The sequence below is a fragment of the Meriones unguiculatus genome, chromosome 6 (genome assembly GCF_030254825.1).
Source record: "Meriones unguiculatus strain TT.TT164.6M chromosome 6, Bangor_MerUng_6.1, whole genome shotgun sequence".
NCBI classification, from domain to species: domain Eukaryota; kingdom Metazoa; phylum Chordata; class Mammalia; order Rodentia; family Muridae; genus Meriones; species Meriones unguiculatus.
Genome location: NC_083354.1, coordinates 132,420,127 through 132,439,479, shown reverse-complemented (window position 1 = coordinate 132,439,479; position 19,353 = coordinate 132,420,127). Strand labels below are relative to the sequence as shown.

The 19,353-nt window shown below is 41.2% G+C and overlaps 1 protein-coding gene across 2 annotated transcripts in view; it reads left to right on the top strand.

Annotated features, from left to right (window-relative positions):
• The window catches only part of Nkain3 (sodium/potassium transporting ATPase interacting 3), a 593,086-nt gene extending 575,303 nt beyond the window's left edge, over positions 1 to 17,783 (top strand). For both annotated transcript variants that reach the window (XM_060386050.1, XM_060386051.1), the window contains one exon: positions 6,880 to 17,783. In XM_060386050.1, the coding sequence (XP_060242033.1) occupies positions 6,880 to 6,933 (54 nt within the window). In that variant the 3' untranslated portion in view covers positions 6,934 to 17,783. The remainder of the gene's footprint in view (positions 1 to 6,879) is intronic.
• Positions 17,784 to 19,353: the final 1,570 nt, after the last annotated feature.

Here is a 19,353-nt window from a genome sequence, read left to right as displayed (position 1 = left end):
CAGTGCCGTTTCCAGCGCTGTAACAAAGCGCCCGCTGCAGACTTCTCTCCACCTCATCTCTAGAGGATCCAGAGCTCTTCACCTACCCCGCGAACTCCGTCCCTCAGTTCACCCTCACCCCGCAACTCCAGCAGGCACTCCCTGAGAACCCACAGGCCCCTCTGGTCAGGAAAGCAAGCCAAGGGTTCTAATTGCAGGTCCCGGCTCTGCAGCACAACACCTGCCGCAGCCTCGCTTCTCCTGCATCCATCTCCAGTGGCTCCCACAGAGCTTCCCCTCCGAGACTCTTTCACCTGAGTCATTCATTAGACCCAGCCCTCACTCCAACAAGCACTCCTTGGGGCAGACAGACCACTCTGACTGGGGAAGCAAGCAGGCTAAGTGCAGACCTTTACTTCTTCCTCCATTCCAAGTCCTATCTCCGAGGCTTCACCCCAGCTCTTTAGCAAACCTTCTGCTGTGGCCTCTTTTTACTCTCTGCCCCCCGCTCCCAGGGGACTAACTAAGCAGAGTCGGATTGAACCCCCTGATTGCCTCCCTTTTATGAAGCTCCCTCCTGGCCCACAGTGCTTCCCCACTCCTAAGTCTCAGGTCCCAGTAGTCAGAAACACCTATTATGTGGGAACCCACTACCTGCACCTATCAGAACCCAAAAATGTTTTCCTTCAGGCAACACACAGCCATCACACTCTCCTAAGAACCAGGGAAAAAACAAAAGCCAAGGAATGAAACACCTACCTAGCAACAACAAAACCAGAGCTAAGCGCCTTAAATTACAATCTTGTCAATCCTAGATGCCTGCCATCAGTGTAAAAACACAACCGATAACAGCCAGCACAATGTCTCCCTGGAGCTGAGCAACCCTCACATAATGGGCCCTAAATCGTCCAGCACAGCTGAAGCACAGTGGAGCAGCCTTAAAACAGCCTTTCTACATATGATAGAGGTCCTTAAAAAGGAAGGGAATAAATCCCTTAAAGGAATCTATGAGAGCACAAACAAACAGTGGAAGGAAACAAATAAAACCATGTAAGACCTGAAAGTGAAAAATTTAATCAATACTTAAAAAAAATAAAACAAACTGAGTTAAATATGGAAATTAAAAATTTAGGAACTCAAACAGGAACCTTAGTGGCAAGCTTCATCAATAGAATATAAGAGACAGAAGAAATTGAAGACATGGTTGAGGATATAGATACATTGGTCAAAGAAAGGGTTAAATCTAAAATACTCCTGGTATAAAACATCCAGGAAACATGGAACACCATGCAAGGACTAAATCTAAGAATAATAGGAATAGAGGAAAGAAAGCAAATACAGGTAAATGACATGAAAAATATTTTCAACAAAATCATAAAATGAATTTTCTTTAACCTAAAGAAGGATATGCCTATCAAGGTAAAAGAAGCATACAGAATACCAAATCTAATGGACCAGAAAAGAAATTCCTCTTAGCACATAACCAATATATTAAATGTACAGAGAAAAGCATATTAAAAGCTGCAATGGAAAAAGAACAAGTAACATATATAGGCAGAACTATTAAAATTATACCTGACTTCTCAATGGAAACACTAAGCACCAGAAGTGCCTGGGCAGATGTGCTGTATACCTAAGAGACCACAGATGCAATCCCAGACTACCATAACCAGCAAAACTTTCAGTCACCACAGATGGAGAAAATAAGATAAAACTGAATAAGGTAAAAATAAGATAAAACTCATAAAACTGAAAAGCTTCTGCACTGCAAAGGACACTGTAATTCAGACAAAGCAGCAACCTAGAGAATGGGAAAAGATTTTTACCAACTCCATATCAAATAGAGGGCTAATAACCAAAATATAGAAAGAACTCAAAGAACTGGATATAAGGAAAACAAATAACCCAACTAAAGAATGGGGTACAGGTCTAAACAGAATTCTCACTAGAGGAAGCTCAAATGCCCAAGAAACAATTAAAGAAATGTTTAACATCCTTAGGATGAGAAAAAATGCCAATCAAAGCTACTTTGAGATTCCATCTTATAGCTGTCGGGATGACTAAGATCAACAAAACAAGTGAGGACTGATCCTGAAGAGGTTATGGAGTAAGAGATACACTCCCCCACTGCTGGTGGTAGCAAACTTGAACAACACTGTCGAAAACAGTGTGGAGTTTCCTCAGCAGGATCTACCTCAAGATCCAGAAATACCAGTCTTGGTCATATACCCAAAGGATGCTTCATCCCACCACAATGACACTTGCTCAGTCATGCCCAGTACTTAGTGAATCACACCAATTTCATAATTCCAGAAATTGGAAACAACATAGATGCCCTTCAGTAGAAGAATGGATAAGGAAAGTGTGGTATAATTACACAATGGAGTATATTACTCAGATGTCAAAAGATGACATCATGCAATTTATAAGCAAATGGATGGCACTAGAAAAAAAAAATCATCCTAAGTAAGGTGGCCTGGGCACAGAAAAACAAATGTGGTGTGTATTTCCTTATATGTGAACATTAGCTGTAAGTCATTGATAGCCAAGTTACAATCCAGAGAACCAGAGAGGCTAGGGCTGAAGTCAGGGACTGAAGGGAACAGACAAATCCAGTTAGAAAAGGAAAATGAACTAGACAGGTTGGGGTCTTAAGGTGTCCTGTAATGGGAGTATCAAGTGTGAAGGTAGAGGGGTTGTGGGAGGGAAGAGGGAGAGGAGAGATAGCTAAGACTAAGGGACATTTGAACATGTAGACATAATACAGCAGAAACTTCCTAAATATATGCATACATATATGAAGTGATTTAAGTGGAAATGGGAGAGACAGGGCCCCAAGTCACCAAATGAAACTTCGAGTACCGGGACTGGGGAACATCTGATTGTGCTGTTCTCCATCAGAAAAGCTTCCTCCTACAGCAGATGGGACTAGATATACAGACCCATGACCAGACTTTCCGCAGAGTATTGAACACTCAGCCCTAAATGGGACGTCTCTATGAATTCATCCCCTCAGAGCTCAGGCACCCTGTGAAAGAGAAGTCACAGAGAGTATGAAAGCCAGAAGAGATAGAGGATACCAAGAAAACAAAGAGTTCATGTGAACTCATAGAGACAGAAGCAGCATGCGTAAGGCCTACCAGGGTCTCCACGCGGTGCTCTGTGCTTACATTATGGCTTCCAGTTTAGTGTTTTTATGGGATTGTTGTATTGGGTTTTTTGTTTGCTTATTTGAGACATAACTTAAAGTTGGGTGGATAGGGAGAGGATCTGGCAGGACTTGGAGAAGGGGAAGAATATATATTTAAATTTTAAAATGTTTTAAATAATAAAAGTATAATTAAAAAAGGAAGAAAAACTCTCAGTAACTCTGAGCAACAGTGTCTAGCGTAGACTAAAGATGGAGGCATGGCAACGATTTTCGTGTTATCTGCATTTATTCTTGCTTGGCCTTCATGGCTAAATGTTTACCAAGAGTGTGTGTTGAGCTTTGTAAATCTGCCTGCTCTGTCCCCTGTGGTACACAGAGTACTTTTAACAGATCTGTTCCTGGTGATTACAGTCTCACTCTTCCCATAGCTGAGCATAGAGGCCCACTCACTGAGAGCCATCATCAGCTCCTGGAAATGGAAGGCACTTTCAGAGATTCTAACCTTTGAGAACCACCTCAATGACACTCCAACTTCAACACACTCAGTGTAGTCCCAGTTGCCCTAAAGGAGAGACTAGGATTCCTTATGTGTATGTCTTACTTAGCAAAAAGAAAGCTGCATCCCAGCTCCTTGCTGTCTCTGGTTTGGGAACTCTTTTCTTCTCACTGACATTGGTGGCTTTCTGATTCATTGTGAGAAGTGGTTGCACAATCTTATAACTACCTGTAAGAGCACATGCTAACATGCAGCCGTCATGTGAAACGCTGAGGTTAGATCTGGACCGATTCATCATTAAAATAGGCTATGTGTCCTGTCCTCGCTGAAAAAGAAGGCTATCTCCAACACTGTAGATGCCCAGTGTGCTCACTACAATGAAAAGTCAGTCAACCATCCTATTCTCCCTGGGAACACCACCATCTTTTCATGTGACATTAAGGTACGAAACCTTATTCTCTGCTCTGAGAACTTTGTAGAACCTGGTTCTCAGCCAGCTGAAGAGATTACCACGCTGCCACCAATGTAATGTCATATCTCACTGTACAGAATCTGTTCACAACCATTTTCAACTTCTCTGTTCACCTACAGAGCATGTTAGGTAAAAAAAAAAAAAGTTTCCATTCATGCTACACAACCATTCATCTTTTAAAAATCGTTTAGAGATGTGTGTTGCATGCGTGATATGGTAGACAGGTGGAGGTTTGCAGAAATCTTCCTGTTTCTACATTCTGGGTTTCTATTCACATTAAAAATATTATTCCAATCGTAGTCTCCTATGGAAAGTGAATAATTTAAAAAAAAACAACTAAATTGTAAATTTTAAAAAGATTGATAAAGATAAAAAGATTATATTTCAAGTCTGTGGAGAAACAATGAAATAACACACTGGAAATAACGAAAGCAAGAGCAGAGCACACACACAGAGAGAGAGAGAGAGAGACTAGATGCAACATCAAGAAACTTAGAAACAAATAAAAAAAATCATTGCAAGCCTACCAGGAATACAATGAACTAGCATCATTGTAGTCTCCTTTGCTTGCTCTCTGCCTTTGGAGAAGGGTTCATCAGACCACTGCATGCTCCTATTTAAAAGCAAGGGGGCAGGGAGAGGCACGACTTTAAGAATCCAAAATCAACACCTAGACCTATTGCTTACTCACAACATTAAAAACAGTTCCACCAGATAGTCTGTGGTTTGGGATATGTAAGAAATGAATGCATGCTACCTGTTTGTAAATTCAAGCCTGTCCTTAAACTACTCTCTTAATAGAATGAGCCAAATCTCTATATGTATAAGTAAGAAGAAACTTAATTATGGGAAATTGTTAGTAATTAAAATAGATTGAGGAGACATAGCGGTCAAATATAATTAGATTATCATTTCAAGAAAACTACTATAATGAAATATTTCTAGGTAATTGAAGCAGTACAGATTTGAAATATGTTAAATATTATTAACAACTATAGCGGTGGAGACTAGGTAAAATAAGCACACAAGTAGACAAAGTCTTACAGTCAGGCAGGTTGTCCTGGCCTCTACACTTTGTCATTGGGCCCGGAAATTCCTCGTGTCATGTCTGTTCTGCTGTGGAAGGCTATACAGGGGCACCCTTGGCTCCTATGCGCTAGATACAATAGCGCTTCCTCTTTATCCCCCTCCCCGAGACCATCTTCATGTATTCACAGCGAAATGATCTTTAGAGATTTACCCTTCCTGCTAACCTAAGACTCTACAGAAGTATGAAATTCCACTTTATCTCTTTATCTCCCTGTGGAAATCCATGTTAAAATGCAGAGTGAAAGGATTAGAGCGAGCGGTGTGCCATTCAGACTCCAGAGAAACCGAAGCTTGGAGTGAATGCTGCAGGATGACTTCAGATGTCCAGGGGCTTCCTGGGGTGGACAGGAGGGAGCATCATCTGTGGGGAGAAGAGAGGCATCAAAGAGTAAATAAATAAGACTAGAAAGCTGGAAATCTTTTAAACTATTTCGAATTAGGACGGAAACGTCCATTCGAACTGAACTGTGCTAATGGAAGAGAAGTTAAGTTTCTAGACGGGGAGTAAAATTAGTGTGAAACAGCCTCCTTCGCCGCTATGGTTCTGAGCAGTTCAGAAGGACAAAGCTCCTGTGACTGAGAGAAACAGTCCAGCGTCACCAGTGGCACCAGTGGCCATGCGCTGCACGTAGGGGACTCTAGAGCATGCTTGAGCTCTTGTAGCCGGATGAGACACAGCACGGCCGAACACCAATAAAAGTGTTCGAGGCCAGTATTCACTGGGCCGTCCGAGGGGAGACGGTTTAGACCAGCTAAGATGTCACCTGAGAGAGACGGAGAGCGCTAACACACCGGGCCAGCTTTTATTGGATGCTGGCTGTGCAGGTGCGGTGCTGAAGGGGACTTTGTGCGCGGACACAACTTTCAGATCCTCACATTCTAAAGGCTGCAAAGGAAGTAGTGCACATGTGTGTTCAAAAATGTGGAGAACGGGACTAACACAGGAGGGCTGCAGCGCTCTGGGTTCGCCAGAGAAGCAAAATGGTGGTGGTGGTGGTGGTGGCTAGGGGCGCTTCTGGAGAGGGACGAGGAGGAGATCTAGAGGAGAAAAGAGGAGAATTGGGAGAGATGTTAAGAAATCGGCTCAGGCAGTACTTGAGCCTGGCAAGTCCACAATCTGAGATGAGGCCGGAAGACTGAAGAGCAGGGCTAAGTCGATGCTGCGGATGATCTGGCCGGGGAATCCTCCGTTCCCCCGGGAGCAGCACTCTGTGGCGAGGCCTTCAAATGATCCCACGAGGTCCACCCACACTGCGGAGCAAAACAGACTTGACTTAGCCTATTGATTTAACTGTTACTCTCGTCTGAAGGACACTGCCAGAGATAATTTCTTTTTCTTTTCCACCAAATATTTGGGTACGGTGGTTAAGGCAAATGGATTTGTAATACATGCCAGGATGTTGATGAGGGAGCAGGGTTCATGATTTGCCCCATACCAAGACCCCTGTTACCAGTCTATCAGGAAGAGGCCCTCTTCATCCCCCAATCTTGAGGCTGTCAGCTGTCTCCCTGGGGATCTGGAGTGCCACCAGCTGATCTGCTGAGCCTTCTACCTCCCTAGGGCCTAGTCAGACAGAAGCAGGCCCACCCTAAATTGCTTTGCATTTCAAAAGGCCCTGAGAAAGAGCCGGGCTTTTCATTTCATTTATCAGCGCTGAAGTTCTTTAAAGCAATTTATATTTTCTTTTTCAGGTCGAAATAAGTAATGACATGGACTCTGAAATGCGGCTTCTGGACTTGAGTTAGGGAACAAAAGCACCATTGGCCTCTGGCTCTGGGTATCCGACAGACCACCTTCCTCCTGGACAGCAGGACTGCGACCCCTGCCGCCCAGCCAACGCGATGCTGCGAGGACTTCGGTCTCCGCTGTGTAATGTTAGCGTTGTTTGCTAGATGCGTCCCGGGTGCTTGGGTGGGTCTTTTCTCAGTCATCTTCTTATATGAGCCCTTGTAAATTGTAAAATAATAAGAATAAGTTTTAATTTTTTTCTTAATTTAACTTGAGGCATGCAAAATGAAAAGAAAAAAAATCTGTGAAAATCTTCTCCAAGTAATTTCTAAGGAGTGATGTCGAGCTGTGACATCCAGGCTGCGGGCCCTTGAACCGTGCTGGCCTAATGGATTTGTGTGAGCTGACTTTGCCTGTGGGCATGAGACCCAAGGGTAGACTTGTGGCCGAATGCACAAAAACTGAATCCAACTTTCAAAGGGAGCATGGATCACTGGATGAACAGCACCAGACACAGACAAAAAACATGGAGTCCTTTGTTCTGAGTTTCTGAAGCCTCCACAACAATATTATGGCAATCTAAATTTTCAGATTCATGCATATCTTGTTCTTGAAATATTCTGAGACACATAGATTTGTATATTGTTGAGTACAAAAAGAAAGAAATGATGAGTGGAGGCCCCTACCCCTGTGCAGGGAGCCTGGCTGTCTCTGAGGGTCATATTTTCTGCTCTTTGTTTCACTCCCAACACTGATGTCAGACCTAAAACATACAGCTCAAGGGCTGTGGGATAGAAATCACAGCCATAAATCTGTAGCCAGGAACTTTAGCATATTCAATGGGAACATTCAAATGCTTTGAAATTCTCTACAGAAATCTGTAATGAAAATATTTATGTTTGAACTACATCATTTTTTCTTCCCCCTCCCCCAATCCTAATAACCAAGAAAATTATGTGGAAAACCTAATTTTCTAAGGAGAGAGGGAAGGTTCATATTGAAAAAAGCTATCACAATTGCGGGGCTTTTTAAATTAAAGAAAATATACATATAGTGAAACACATTTATTCTAAGGGTACAGTGTGACTAGTTCTGAGAAATGCGCACACTGAGTGGCCAATGCTTCAAGGGAAAAGCAGAACATGTCTGACACTTCAGGAAACTTCCTGAGGGCCCCTTTCCGTCAGTCACCATGAGGCCATTGACCCGCAATACGTACCGCTCTGTAACCTGCAGTGTGCTTGACTTAGTCCGACATTTAAATGTTAGTTTCATCTGGATTTGTCACATGGCCAAGTGGATGCATAAAATCTGACTTGGTTCTCACCGCTGAGGTGTAACTGCATCTCTAACTGTCTGCTTGTCTCATGTGCGTGTTGTTCTGTCCCTCCATTAGACCCATGTGAAAATCCATTTTGCTTCTTTCTCACATGTGAAAATGAAGCATTCCCTTCATCAAGGTTCTGTCTGCTCCTATTTGTTCCAGTGGTGGTCCAGTGTGGCTCATGAGTGTCTAAACCACTGGAATTGGTACAAATTCGTGTATGTTTGTGGAGAATGTATTGCAATCACCTCTGCCCTAATGCTTCTAAGTTCATGTCCCTGCGCTGTGTCTTTTCAGTGACCTGACACTAACTCTCACTGAGTTTTATCCTTCAGAATAAAGGTAGATTCTAAATAAAGGAGCTTCTTGGAACCCGAAAGGCGGTGCCACCAAGCTCCCGTTCTGCACTGTGGGAGAGGGTGTGGCAGAGAGTGGAAGAATGACACACACCAATGTCTTGTCTCTGAACCACCTTGCAGTTATGGCCAACCTGGCCCCAGGCTGTGCCCCCTTTTGAGTGGCTGACTTACCCTTCCCTGTGGCCCTCCTGCTACATTATGTGGTAACACAGGAAGCTGAGGTGCCACCATTTTATTCATTGGAACTTCCAATCATGTTTCAAAGCCAGCAAAAGTTAGGCAGAAGAAGGATGAAAGGATTAGAGCTCTCTCTGACAAAATGTTCTCAGCATACAACAGTCCACATCAGAGAAAAACTGAAAGAGTGTGTCTCCAGGGATCTCAGCCTCCCTTCCACCTCCTCACAAAGGCAGAGAATGTATCTCTGAAACAAAAACATGTCTCCACCCTTCTCCAAACTTGAATGTAGCTGGCTCGATTGTTCAGAAGCCAACTTGACACCTGGTTCTAGCAAAATCTTGACCCATTTTCTTATTTCTTCTAAAAAAAAAAACAAGCCTTGCTGATCCCATAGACCTAAATAAACTATCTTTCAATAGCTGAACCCAACAAGATATGGCAAGGTGGCTATCTACCTGTTTCATCCAATGAACAACCCACTCCTGATAAGAGAAATTTGTCTCCATTGGAATCACGTACGCTGACTGTGAAGCTGAGGGAAAACATCCTGACTGCTAAACTGGAGAGCAAATGATAACCAAAATTGTACCTTTTGTCTCTGGAAATGAGAATCCTGCCAAGTTAAACAGAGCTTCATTTTGTCTCACCATGGAAAACGTTCTGGAGTGATTTTTATCACTTGTGAGTCACTTTAATAAGGAATTTGGAAAAACTTTGCAGTTTGTTTAGAATTCAGCTGTTCTGACTTGTTTTAGATCAAGACAGTATCTGCTTTCTTTCAAGGGTGGATGAATAAAGTAGGAAAAACCACCAATAACTGATGTGTTATGTAGACTGGCCACGGGCAGATACAACCAAGCCTAAGACAGGCATTTATATTTTAAAGAACTAACTCCATGGCATTAATAGGTTAGTGAACTAGCCCAAAACTGTGAACAAAGCTGCTGCCTAATGAAATGATACAAAAGTTGGATCTTTGGAAGTAGCCGTTAGAATAGCATTGCCATGTTCCCAAGACCTGGCTTCTCCAGCCTCTGCACTGACACCCACCAGCGAGAGGACCTAGAAGCCGCCTGCGGTGGCCCCGGTTCAGTGACTGTTAAACCCCTGGCATCTTGTTGAGCTCAGATATGCCCACCTATCTTTTAAAGACTCAAGAACCTTAAATTTCTGAGCTTTAAAAAAATATTCTTTCAATATGTGAATAGCCTGTAACATTTTGAAGTCAAGGAGTCTTTTAAAGTGTCTGGAAGTTAACTTTAAATATTTATTATAAATAAGACGGTAAATTAAGAATGTTTTGTCCAAAAACAACACTAATGAAAAAACATTACTCCTTGTGTGACTAAATAGTGTGCCACTCAGAAAGGAAGTGGGTAAATTTTACATATTAGAAGAATGTACTTATAGATTAAAAAATACATATATTCTGAAAAGTGAAGAACTAGAAACATTCACATTTTTTGTAAGTAGAACCTCTTTTCTTCTTGAAGAAAGTTTAGAGAAAAATGCCAGTTCTACAAGGTGAATAAATCCTCTTAAGTACTGGGATTTGGGGGTAGGTGCCCATGATGAATTAATCATTTTCTTTGAACTTGCATTCATATAAAGGACATGAATCCTATTAAATGCTAAATGCTTTAAAAATGAAATAGTCAAAGAATCCAAATGTGCTTTAGCTTGAACCAGAGATATAAGTTCAAAGAAGAAAAGTAGAGAGGAAAAAGAACAAAAAAGGAAGAGCTGCGTGAGAAATACAATGAAAGAATCAAAACTGAAAGTTACCTCATTTTGATTTGAACAATGCCAATTTTGTTTGTTTGGTCAAATGGCTTCATTTGTTTTAACTAAGTGAAAACACTGAATTATTTTCCACTGGCAGAATACCTCCCCCTTCCTCTTCAGAGTTGCTAAGAAACCAGTTTGAAGAAATTGATAGTCGAGGTGGTTTTCCTCATAGTCTCTGCTTTTATAGACAACCACATCAGTCTACTTTAGGATGAAGTTGAACCACAAATGACCATTACCATCACCAACACTAACAACAGAAAGACAGCAGCTTACCTAAGATAGGTGTCTATTCCTCTTCATATTCCACAGTTCTGGAGACATCAGCAGAGATCAGCATGTGAGCCTCCTAGGGATCTTGACCTGTTATTGCTTCATTCTTTGTGGCTACTGTTCTCAGGTCATAAGAACATTCAAAATGACTGCAAAAGTTTATGTCTTTGGCTTTTAGTTCCAGCCAAAGACAGGGAAAAGGCAGAAAGAATTATTTCTTTCATTTGAGGACAAGTCTCAGAAGTTGACTTATAGTATTTCTACTTAGATCATTTGCTGAAGTTTGGTCTACCCTAAACTTTGCTGCAAAGAAAGCTGGGCATGAGAAACTATATTTTAGATGATATTGTACCCATATAAAACTACAGATAGTGAACATATATGGAAGAACATTGAGTGGACCCTTCTATACCCTTCAAGAGTACCATCTTGTTGAAATGGAGGTCTTAATTTTTTAATTGTTACAGATTATGCAAAAATGAGACATATACTTTCCAGTTTTGTGAAAAATGTCATCATCAGTCCCATGAAATAAAAATGTCTGGTTCTTGCTACCTATCTGGCCTTTATGGTCGGAGTGAACACCTGATGTATGAAACTATATCGTCCCATATTTCCTCAACTCTGCAGAATGCATTTTGACTTTCTTACTCTTGGAAATGACCCTAAGTTGAGGAGACAGTTCAATACAGGGCTCAGTCTGCACGTAACAGTACCGACAAGTTAATCCTTCCACTGTAAAACAGTCGAACTCTGCTACACAGATCTTTTGAGATGATCAATAAGGTCTTTGTTTTATTGCTATTTTATTCAACAAGTACCTAGAGTATATAGTGCTTAGGAAAGTGGGTCAAGACAGATAACTTAGAACATGTGATCTTTTGTACAGCTTTGTCGTGTTCCTGATTTTAGTGGAATTGCTTTGAGTGATCTTTTGTATTCTGTTATTTTTCTCTCTGCTAAAATTGAGCTCAGCCAAGCATGCTAGCACAGGCCTATAACCTCTACTGCATGGGAGGCTGAGGCTGAGTGAACATGAACATAAATTCAAGAGCAGCCTAGGCAGCTTAGTGAGAGTCTATCCCAAAAGGTAAAAGAAGAAGAGGAAGAAAAGAAAGAGGGGAAAGAACAGGGAGAGAGATGAAAAAGAGAAAGAGGAGGAGAAAGAAATCATTGCTATTGAAGGTTAAAGTTTAAAGGCAGGAGAATCACTTCAGTGGTGGAACACATGACTATCACTGAACCCAAAATGCTAGATTCAGTTATCAGCCATAGGAGAATTAAAATGGGAAAAAAAAGTGCATTTTTTTTAAGTTGGCCTCCCTCTCTTCACATTTTTCTTTAAAAAAATAAAAAATAAAAAACACATTATTCTTGAGAAACTTAGGATTGAGGAAAATTATAAAAAAGGTTTTATCATCAGACTTTATTGTACCTTCTTCCCAGACTATATGTTTCAGGTACTGCTTATTCCGCAATACTCTAGGAAGTGATTTCAGTAACTGAAAAGTGCTGGTCATATTCTCTCTAGACATAAAATGCCTCCAAGTCCAGCTAACATAACTGATAATTTCAAAATGATTACGTGAGCTGCACATGAGTATCAAATATCTGCAGTCTAGCACTCAGGACCTGGGGTAGGAGAGATGTTTGGACCCAGAAGTATAAGGCCAGCCTGAGCATCAAGACATCATTAATGTGTGTGTGTGTGTGTGTGTGTGTGTAAGCAAGAGGGACTGGAAAAAAATGGATTATGGGTTTAGTGTGTACTGCTTGCCTGAAGCTCTTGCAAAGGACCCAAGTTAAGTTCCCAGCATCTGCATTGGGCAGCTCACAATTGCCTATAATTCTAGTTCCATGGGATCTGATTCCCTCTTTTGGCCTTTGCAGGCACTGGTTTGTGCAAACACTCACAAGAGTATGCTTTTCTTTTGAAAGCTAAAATCATAGCACTGGAAAGACCTGTTGTGTCTCCTTATGTCCAGGAGGAAGTTGCTGAGGAGGAAATTGACCATAGCTTCCCCACTGTCCTATCATATCTGTGAATCAGTCTAGCCTGTTTCCTTTTCTATACAGCCCCTACTGACGAGGCTTTTATTGGCCGGCTGTTCTGTGGTGACATTTGCTGCAGGTCTGCATTGCCCTGGGTGTTCAGGTTGCAGGCCACCTGCAGGAAGATGAACCCTGCTGGACTGCTCTGCATCATCTGCCTCTGCTTTCTTCTCAGCAGAGTCACTAGCCAGAGGACATTTGTATTCTGATGGATTTTTGTTTTGTTTTGTTTTTTGTTTTGTTGCTTGCTTGCTTCCTTGCTTGACTTCAGTTTGTCTTCTCTGGGTGTAGAGAAATTTTAATCTAGCAACATGGCTTCTCTGATTACATCCAAAGACCTTCTAGGTCTGTGTGATCCCACTGAATACAGACATGCCTTAGTACACACCTTTAATCACAAACAAAAAAGGCAAAATTAGTCTGTAGAAGAAAGCATCCATGTTTGAAAGTGATGTCTAATTAAGAGGCAGACAAAGTGATGAAACAGAGAAAGATTTGACTGAATGAGTTAGAGATAGGATGTGCCTAACTCTCACAAGAAGAGAAAGTAAAGAAAAGCTAATAGAGAGAGCAACAAAGGGAGAGAGGGGGAAGTCAGTTTTATCAGGACAGTTTTACAGGTTGTAGAGAGAACAAACTAAACACAGGTGAAGACAAATGAACCATAGAATGAGGAGGAGCCAGAAAATTAGAACAGATTGCTAGAGTTAGTTTGAGGCCAAACAGAGCAATTCAGTCAAAAGTGAGAAAAGCCAGTTTAAATCATTTAGCTTGGCAAGAAGTTTGAGTTAGAACATCTGAGTTGAACCAGCCAGCCAGAGTTCAGAAAAGAGCTATAAAGGGTAAGGTTAATTAGCAAGTAAGTCTCAGAGAATGAAAACATACTATGCCTGTATTAGATTGTATGGAAGCTAGAAGCTTCCATTACTAGGCCTAGGTTAACATAAGGAGGCAGTAAGCCTCAGAGACAGCAATTACTTCAGGCGAATAAGTTACTTTTGCATCTGGCATAGTCAGATAGAAATGCTCTGGGCTCAGCCCAAGCCATGTATTGGTAAAGCTTGGGTATAGTTCTCATCCCCTCCCCAGCCCCTCATTAGACAAAATGAAGGTTGCGTTTACATCAGGGAAAATGAGAAATCCCAGACCACAGGTCACTGCCTTTTGCTTTCCACAAGACAGACTTCACTGCACCTGCTTTGTTCACTTGTAGCTTAAACACAAATTTGTGTGGTCTGAACAACCTGGACACTATGTTTTACCAGCCAGCACACAGATGGCTTACTTCCAACTGTTGGATGACAGGTCCTGGGGAAGTGAATGTGGTAATAAATTGCTTAAAGTCACTTTACTTTTACTACTTTACAGTTTCATCCTTCTTAAGCCTCCATGCTCAAAGGGGATCATTCTGTTTTCTTTCTGGCATCTGAAATCTATTCTTAACTAAAAGTATACTCACTGACTGCAGTTTTACTGAGTAGTTTATGAAGACCACCTGCAGTCTCATATACAAGCCAGAGCCCAATAACCACAATTACTAATACTGAATTCAGGTATTGATAATAGAAACAGGTATTGTTATGAATATTAACCAGCTTTCCAGTTCCTTCACTAATACCTGCATTGGGTCATATAAACTTTTCTTCATACTGCCTGGGATTTTATTACTATAAACTGTCATTTTTAAATCCATTTACTCATCCAATATGTACAGGTATCTATTTGGTTTCTATACCTTTTCATCTTTATCATATTTTAGAAGTCCACCACTCCCTGGGCTTGGTGATTTAGGCAAAGTATAATATGTGGAGTAGGACAGTAAATATCTTTGTTTGTTTGAGGCAAGGGTCTCAATATACATCCCTTAATGGCATGGACCTCACAGTAACTCACCCACCTGCCTCTGCCTCCTGAGTGCCGGGATTAAAGGCAGGTGCCACAAGGGCCCAGCCTGCAAGCTAAGCATCGTTAAGACTAGAATTCAGGGCAAGCTTGCCTTGTGGCTTACTTAACTCATTTCTAAAGGACAAGCAGAACTCATTAGTTTGTTTTATTGTCTTTAAACCACAAGCTTACTTAATGGATTTTGAACATCATTTGGTGACTGTTAGATTTTTTAATAACAAAGAAATATATTGATGACAGACATCAAACTACCTGAAATAGAGATCAAAATCCCTCCATTGGCTGTGAAGGGGCTGCAAGTCCTGCTGTGACTCAACCCTTGACAAAGCAAGGGTTTGTCAAGGGTTTGGGCAGTGGTGTCAGTAGGCTGCAGGTTTGTCTCCTTATTTCTCATTTGTCTCAGTGCCCATGGCCATCTACCTTCCTTGATTTCCTCCATGTAAACCTTGCATTTCCATATCCGTAACTAAGGAGCTGCATAAAAATTACACACAACCTTTAAGCAAACGGAGTTTACTTAAAATCGAAGTTCTGCAGATCTGAGCTGTCACATGATGGATGATGCTACAGGCCCAGAGTATTATTAGCAGCAGCACTAATGGTAGTAAAGCAGGCCTCGTTTTCTTTTAAAGATGGAGCTGTTACATCTTCTTCATTTCACATTACTCAAGGGAATTGTGGGTGCGAATACTTCAAAACACTTCCACGTCCTCCAGGGAAAACCCTGAAGTGAAGAGAAGTAGAATTACTATCCACATCAGTTCCTAGAGCAAAATGCCTAACATAGAATAACGAAGCATTTCCTCATCCTCTCCTAATAACTTATAGGTGAGAGTTGCCAGCGAGAGCCCCTGGGCTGGAAACAATGAGGAATTTCTGACTTTGTAGGCTTTTCTGAGACTTCTTACATGTGACAAGAGCCCCGCTGCCTAGCAACCTCCTGCATACACAGCAGAACCAAGGAAACAGACAAAAAAGTCTCTGCCATTCCCTGTAGGGTTTTTTTGTTTTGTTTTGTTTTATATTCCACATTCTGAAACTCTCGAGTTCTCTTCATAGGGAAGCTCTCCAACCTAGTATTTCTTGTTCTTGATTAAAACACAACTTGAATTCATCTTAGTAAAATAATTTTTCAAGCACACAACAGACTAGGAGCAGGAAAGAAAAGGTAGCTATTGCATAAAATATGCAAAATACTGGTGACCAACTAAAACACTGTCTCTGAAAGAGCATATGGAGAAAGCTTAAATAAGAACCTAAATAACTGGTGTATGGACACGTGTGAGGTAAGGAAAAAAATGCTGTAACATGGTCTATAGGCAATAGTGCATAGCTATACAAAACAGTGATTTATTCCTGTTATAATAAATCCAGATGTTAGTGAAAATCATGTCCGTGTGAAGTAAGAATGGGTACTCCTTAGGTCTCCTCCACTGGCCTTACAATTATAATCATTATTACTTTTACCTGAATGAGATGCACTACTTTTAGCTGATGGTAATTTTTTCCCTGATGATCACACAGACCTTCATTGTCTATGCTTCTTAAATGTGGCATTGCTGAGGGCAGCGTGATATGCCTATGGTATGGGGCCTTGTTTTCATCAGCATCTCTGATACAGTTAGGGTAAGGTAAGTTTTACTTGGTCAGACTCCTCTGTAAAAATGACTAAACTAAAGACACTAAGCATAAAGTTCAAAGCATACTTCATACCTCAGAAATCTCCTATACACGCCCCCTATGGGATCCACAGCATGGTAAGAAGCTATCTGAGATGGAGCAGGATTTGATTTTCAAGATTTAGTTTTCTAAGATGAGTTTCTGAGAATTATCCCCTTTGACATCAGCCTTTGACATCACCTGTTCACTCTGTGATGTTCAAGACACTGAGATCTGAGCCATCTGTTTATCTGAGCATGTGTGTGCCACATTTGAAAATGGGTGCCCTATCACTCAGTACCAGACAGACAAATCCGAGAACCAGTCAACCGTATCACACAAGCCAAAAATCAGCCCATCACATTTCTGAGCTCTCGGTGAGGTAGGCCATTCTTCAGACCCTGCCAGTCTAAACAACTATGCTTGCCTAACCTGTGTGATGATCTGGGAGTGCAGCCACAGGGCTTGTGTGATTGGGTATGAGAGAAACCCGGCAGAGACCCGATGTGTAGCAGTGCTCAGAGTGTCCCCAGGGAACCCTGATACACTTAGAGTTTCATACATTGCTCTGCTGTTGTTTCTGATAACGTGGATAAATATTAGTGCTATCATTGAATGAAGATAGTGATATTGAAATGGCAAGAATGACTCTAAATGCCTTGGACAATAGAATGAGTTTGTTATCCCCTTTGTAACACCAGCTCTGACATCTTATGGAAAGGAGTGGAGGCACCCAGAGCATCTTGATCCATGTCTGCTAGTAAAATGACAGGTCACAGCAACTTCTGTCTATGTTCAGCTGCTCTGAACCCGTCAACATTTTTACCAACAGAAATATTTGTTTAAAAAATCAGTCTTTAATAAGTCTCAGATTGTTTGCTGTCCAAGATGTCCCTCACACTCGGCACTGGAACTCTGGGTTAATAAACCTCAAGTGATATTTTGTATTAATATGAGTTTCTACTGTCACGTAACACTGTGAAGCGACTTCACTGTATATTAGAGTCTTTTTCTATCACTTCTTGAGCTACCAGGTGAATTAAATGAAAATAACTGAACTCAGTTAAGAACTTCCCTGTATTTGGTAGCCTGTGGGAAAATGAATCTTTTTTTCTTACATATACTGTTAACAGGACTTGTTTTCACAATATTACTTTTCACATTTTTGATTATACATGTATATTCTATAGTCATCAGAATGTGTCTTTAATAGAAAATACATACATTTTTATGTCTCTCTGAACTTTTGATTCTGAATAAGTTTATAAGTTATATGTAATAAACTATTATTTTCAACCATGAATAAAAGTGTACACAGAAATAAAAGACGAACGCTACTTTTAATGATTCTCCTTGTATTATGGGTTAATCATACTGAATCCTGAAGTCCAAAATCCAACACTATTTTTAGCACTGCCATATTGCCACAGGTCCAAAATTCCAGAATACAAAATTTTAGTTCACACAGAAAATCAAATATACCAAGGTTTGATAACGACTATATATAACCTGTAGAACACAGCACAGGGAAGAAATGCCTAAAAAGTAGCCCCGGGCTGCACGGAGAGTCAGACTGAGTCCATGCTCTTGGCCAGGACTCTTTTCCTTTCCCCTTGTCTGCCACCATGTCGTTCCCAGAATACCCATTCTTTCTAACTTCTTCACTGTCTCTGGGTCAGGTCACACAATGCCTTCCAGCCAGCCTATCCAGAGAGCAGTAACCCCTTAACACCAGCATAATTTCCCAGACGTAAAAGAGTGTTAAATACCTGAGAGTCGCTCATGCTGGGATTCCATCCCTGGGGGCAGTGAGTGCATTACCCTGCAACAGGACCACTCTTCACCCTGAGTTCCTTGCCATCAGATAAGAGGAAGTAAGAGCACCTTGCATGGGAAATGTCTGCATTGCTTTCATGGTACTCCTGTGGTCCTGTCACTTTATTAAATGTGAGAAGACTTGTTTTAGTGATGCTATGGTGTGGATCTTAAATGTTCCCTAAAGTCTGCGGATTATAGGCTCAATCTGCAGCCAGTGCATTGTGGGAAGATGGTAGAGACTGTAGGAGTTGGAGCCTGGTGACTGGGGACAGGGAGCCTGAGGACACTGGACTAGTTCCCTTGAAGGAGATAACTTGACTCTAACCCCTCTTTCTTTCTTCCTGTTTTACTACAAGCTACTAGCTTTTTGCTTCATCACCTGCTCTCCATCATGATGCTTTGCCTTGCTACAAGCACAGAAGTAATGGGGTATCCTGAGTTGAACAACTGTGAACCAAAGTAGCCTTTCTCTCCTTGCCACTGATTTTTTTTTTCTGATGTTCATTAGAATAGCAGAAAGCTGACTAACACAGTGACATGCCCTTATTAATATAAACATGATGATATAAAATAATCATAAATATTTTGTCCCTATCTCTGTTGATCAAAGACTAAAATATACTTTAAGCCAGGCACAGTGATAAACACCTTTAATCCCAGCACAAAGGGAGGCAGAGGCAGGAGGATCTATCTGACTTTGAGGCTAGCCTGGTCCTCAAAGTGAGTCCAGGGCAGCCAGGGCTACACAGAGAAACCTTGTCTTGAAAAACCAATAAAAAATTTAATAATAAAAATGTACTCTACTCTCAAAGCAACAATCCACTTCCAGACAAAATAAAGACCAATTTAACTTTTCATGTTGAGTTTCCCTTGACTAGATATGTAAGTTGTCATGTCTTGTATGGCAAATGGCAATGACACTATTTGTTCCCATACTTCAAGCGTATGTATTTAAACCATAAACTATCACATATTTTTTCCCACTCCTTCATTTCTTTTTGCCTAAGTTAAAGTAACTTTAACAATATCTCTCATTTCATAGCTCCTACTCCCCAACCCCAACTTTTTTTCAGGTATGG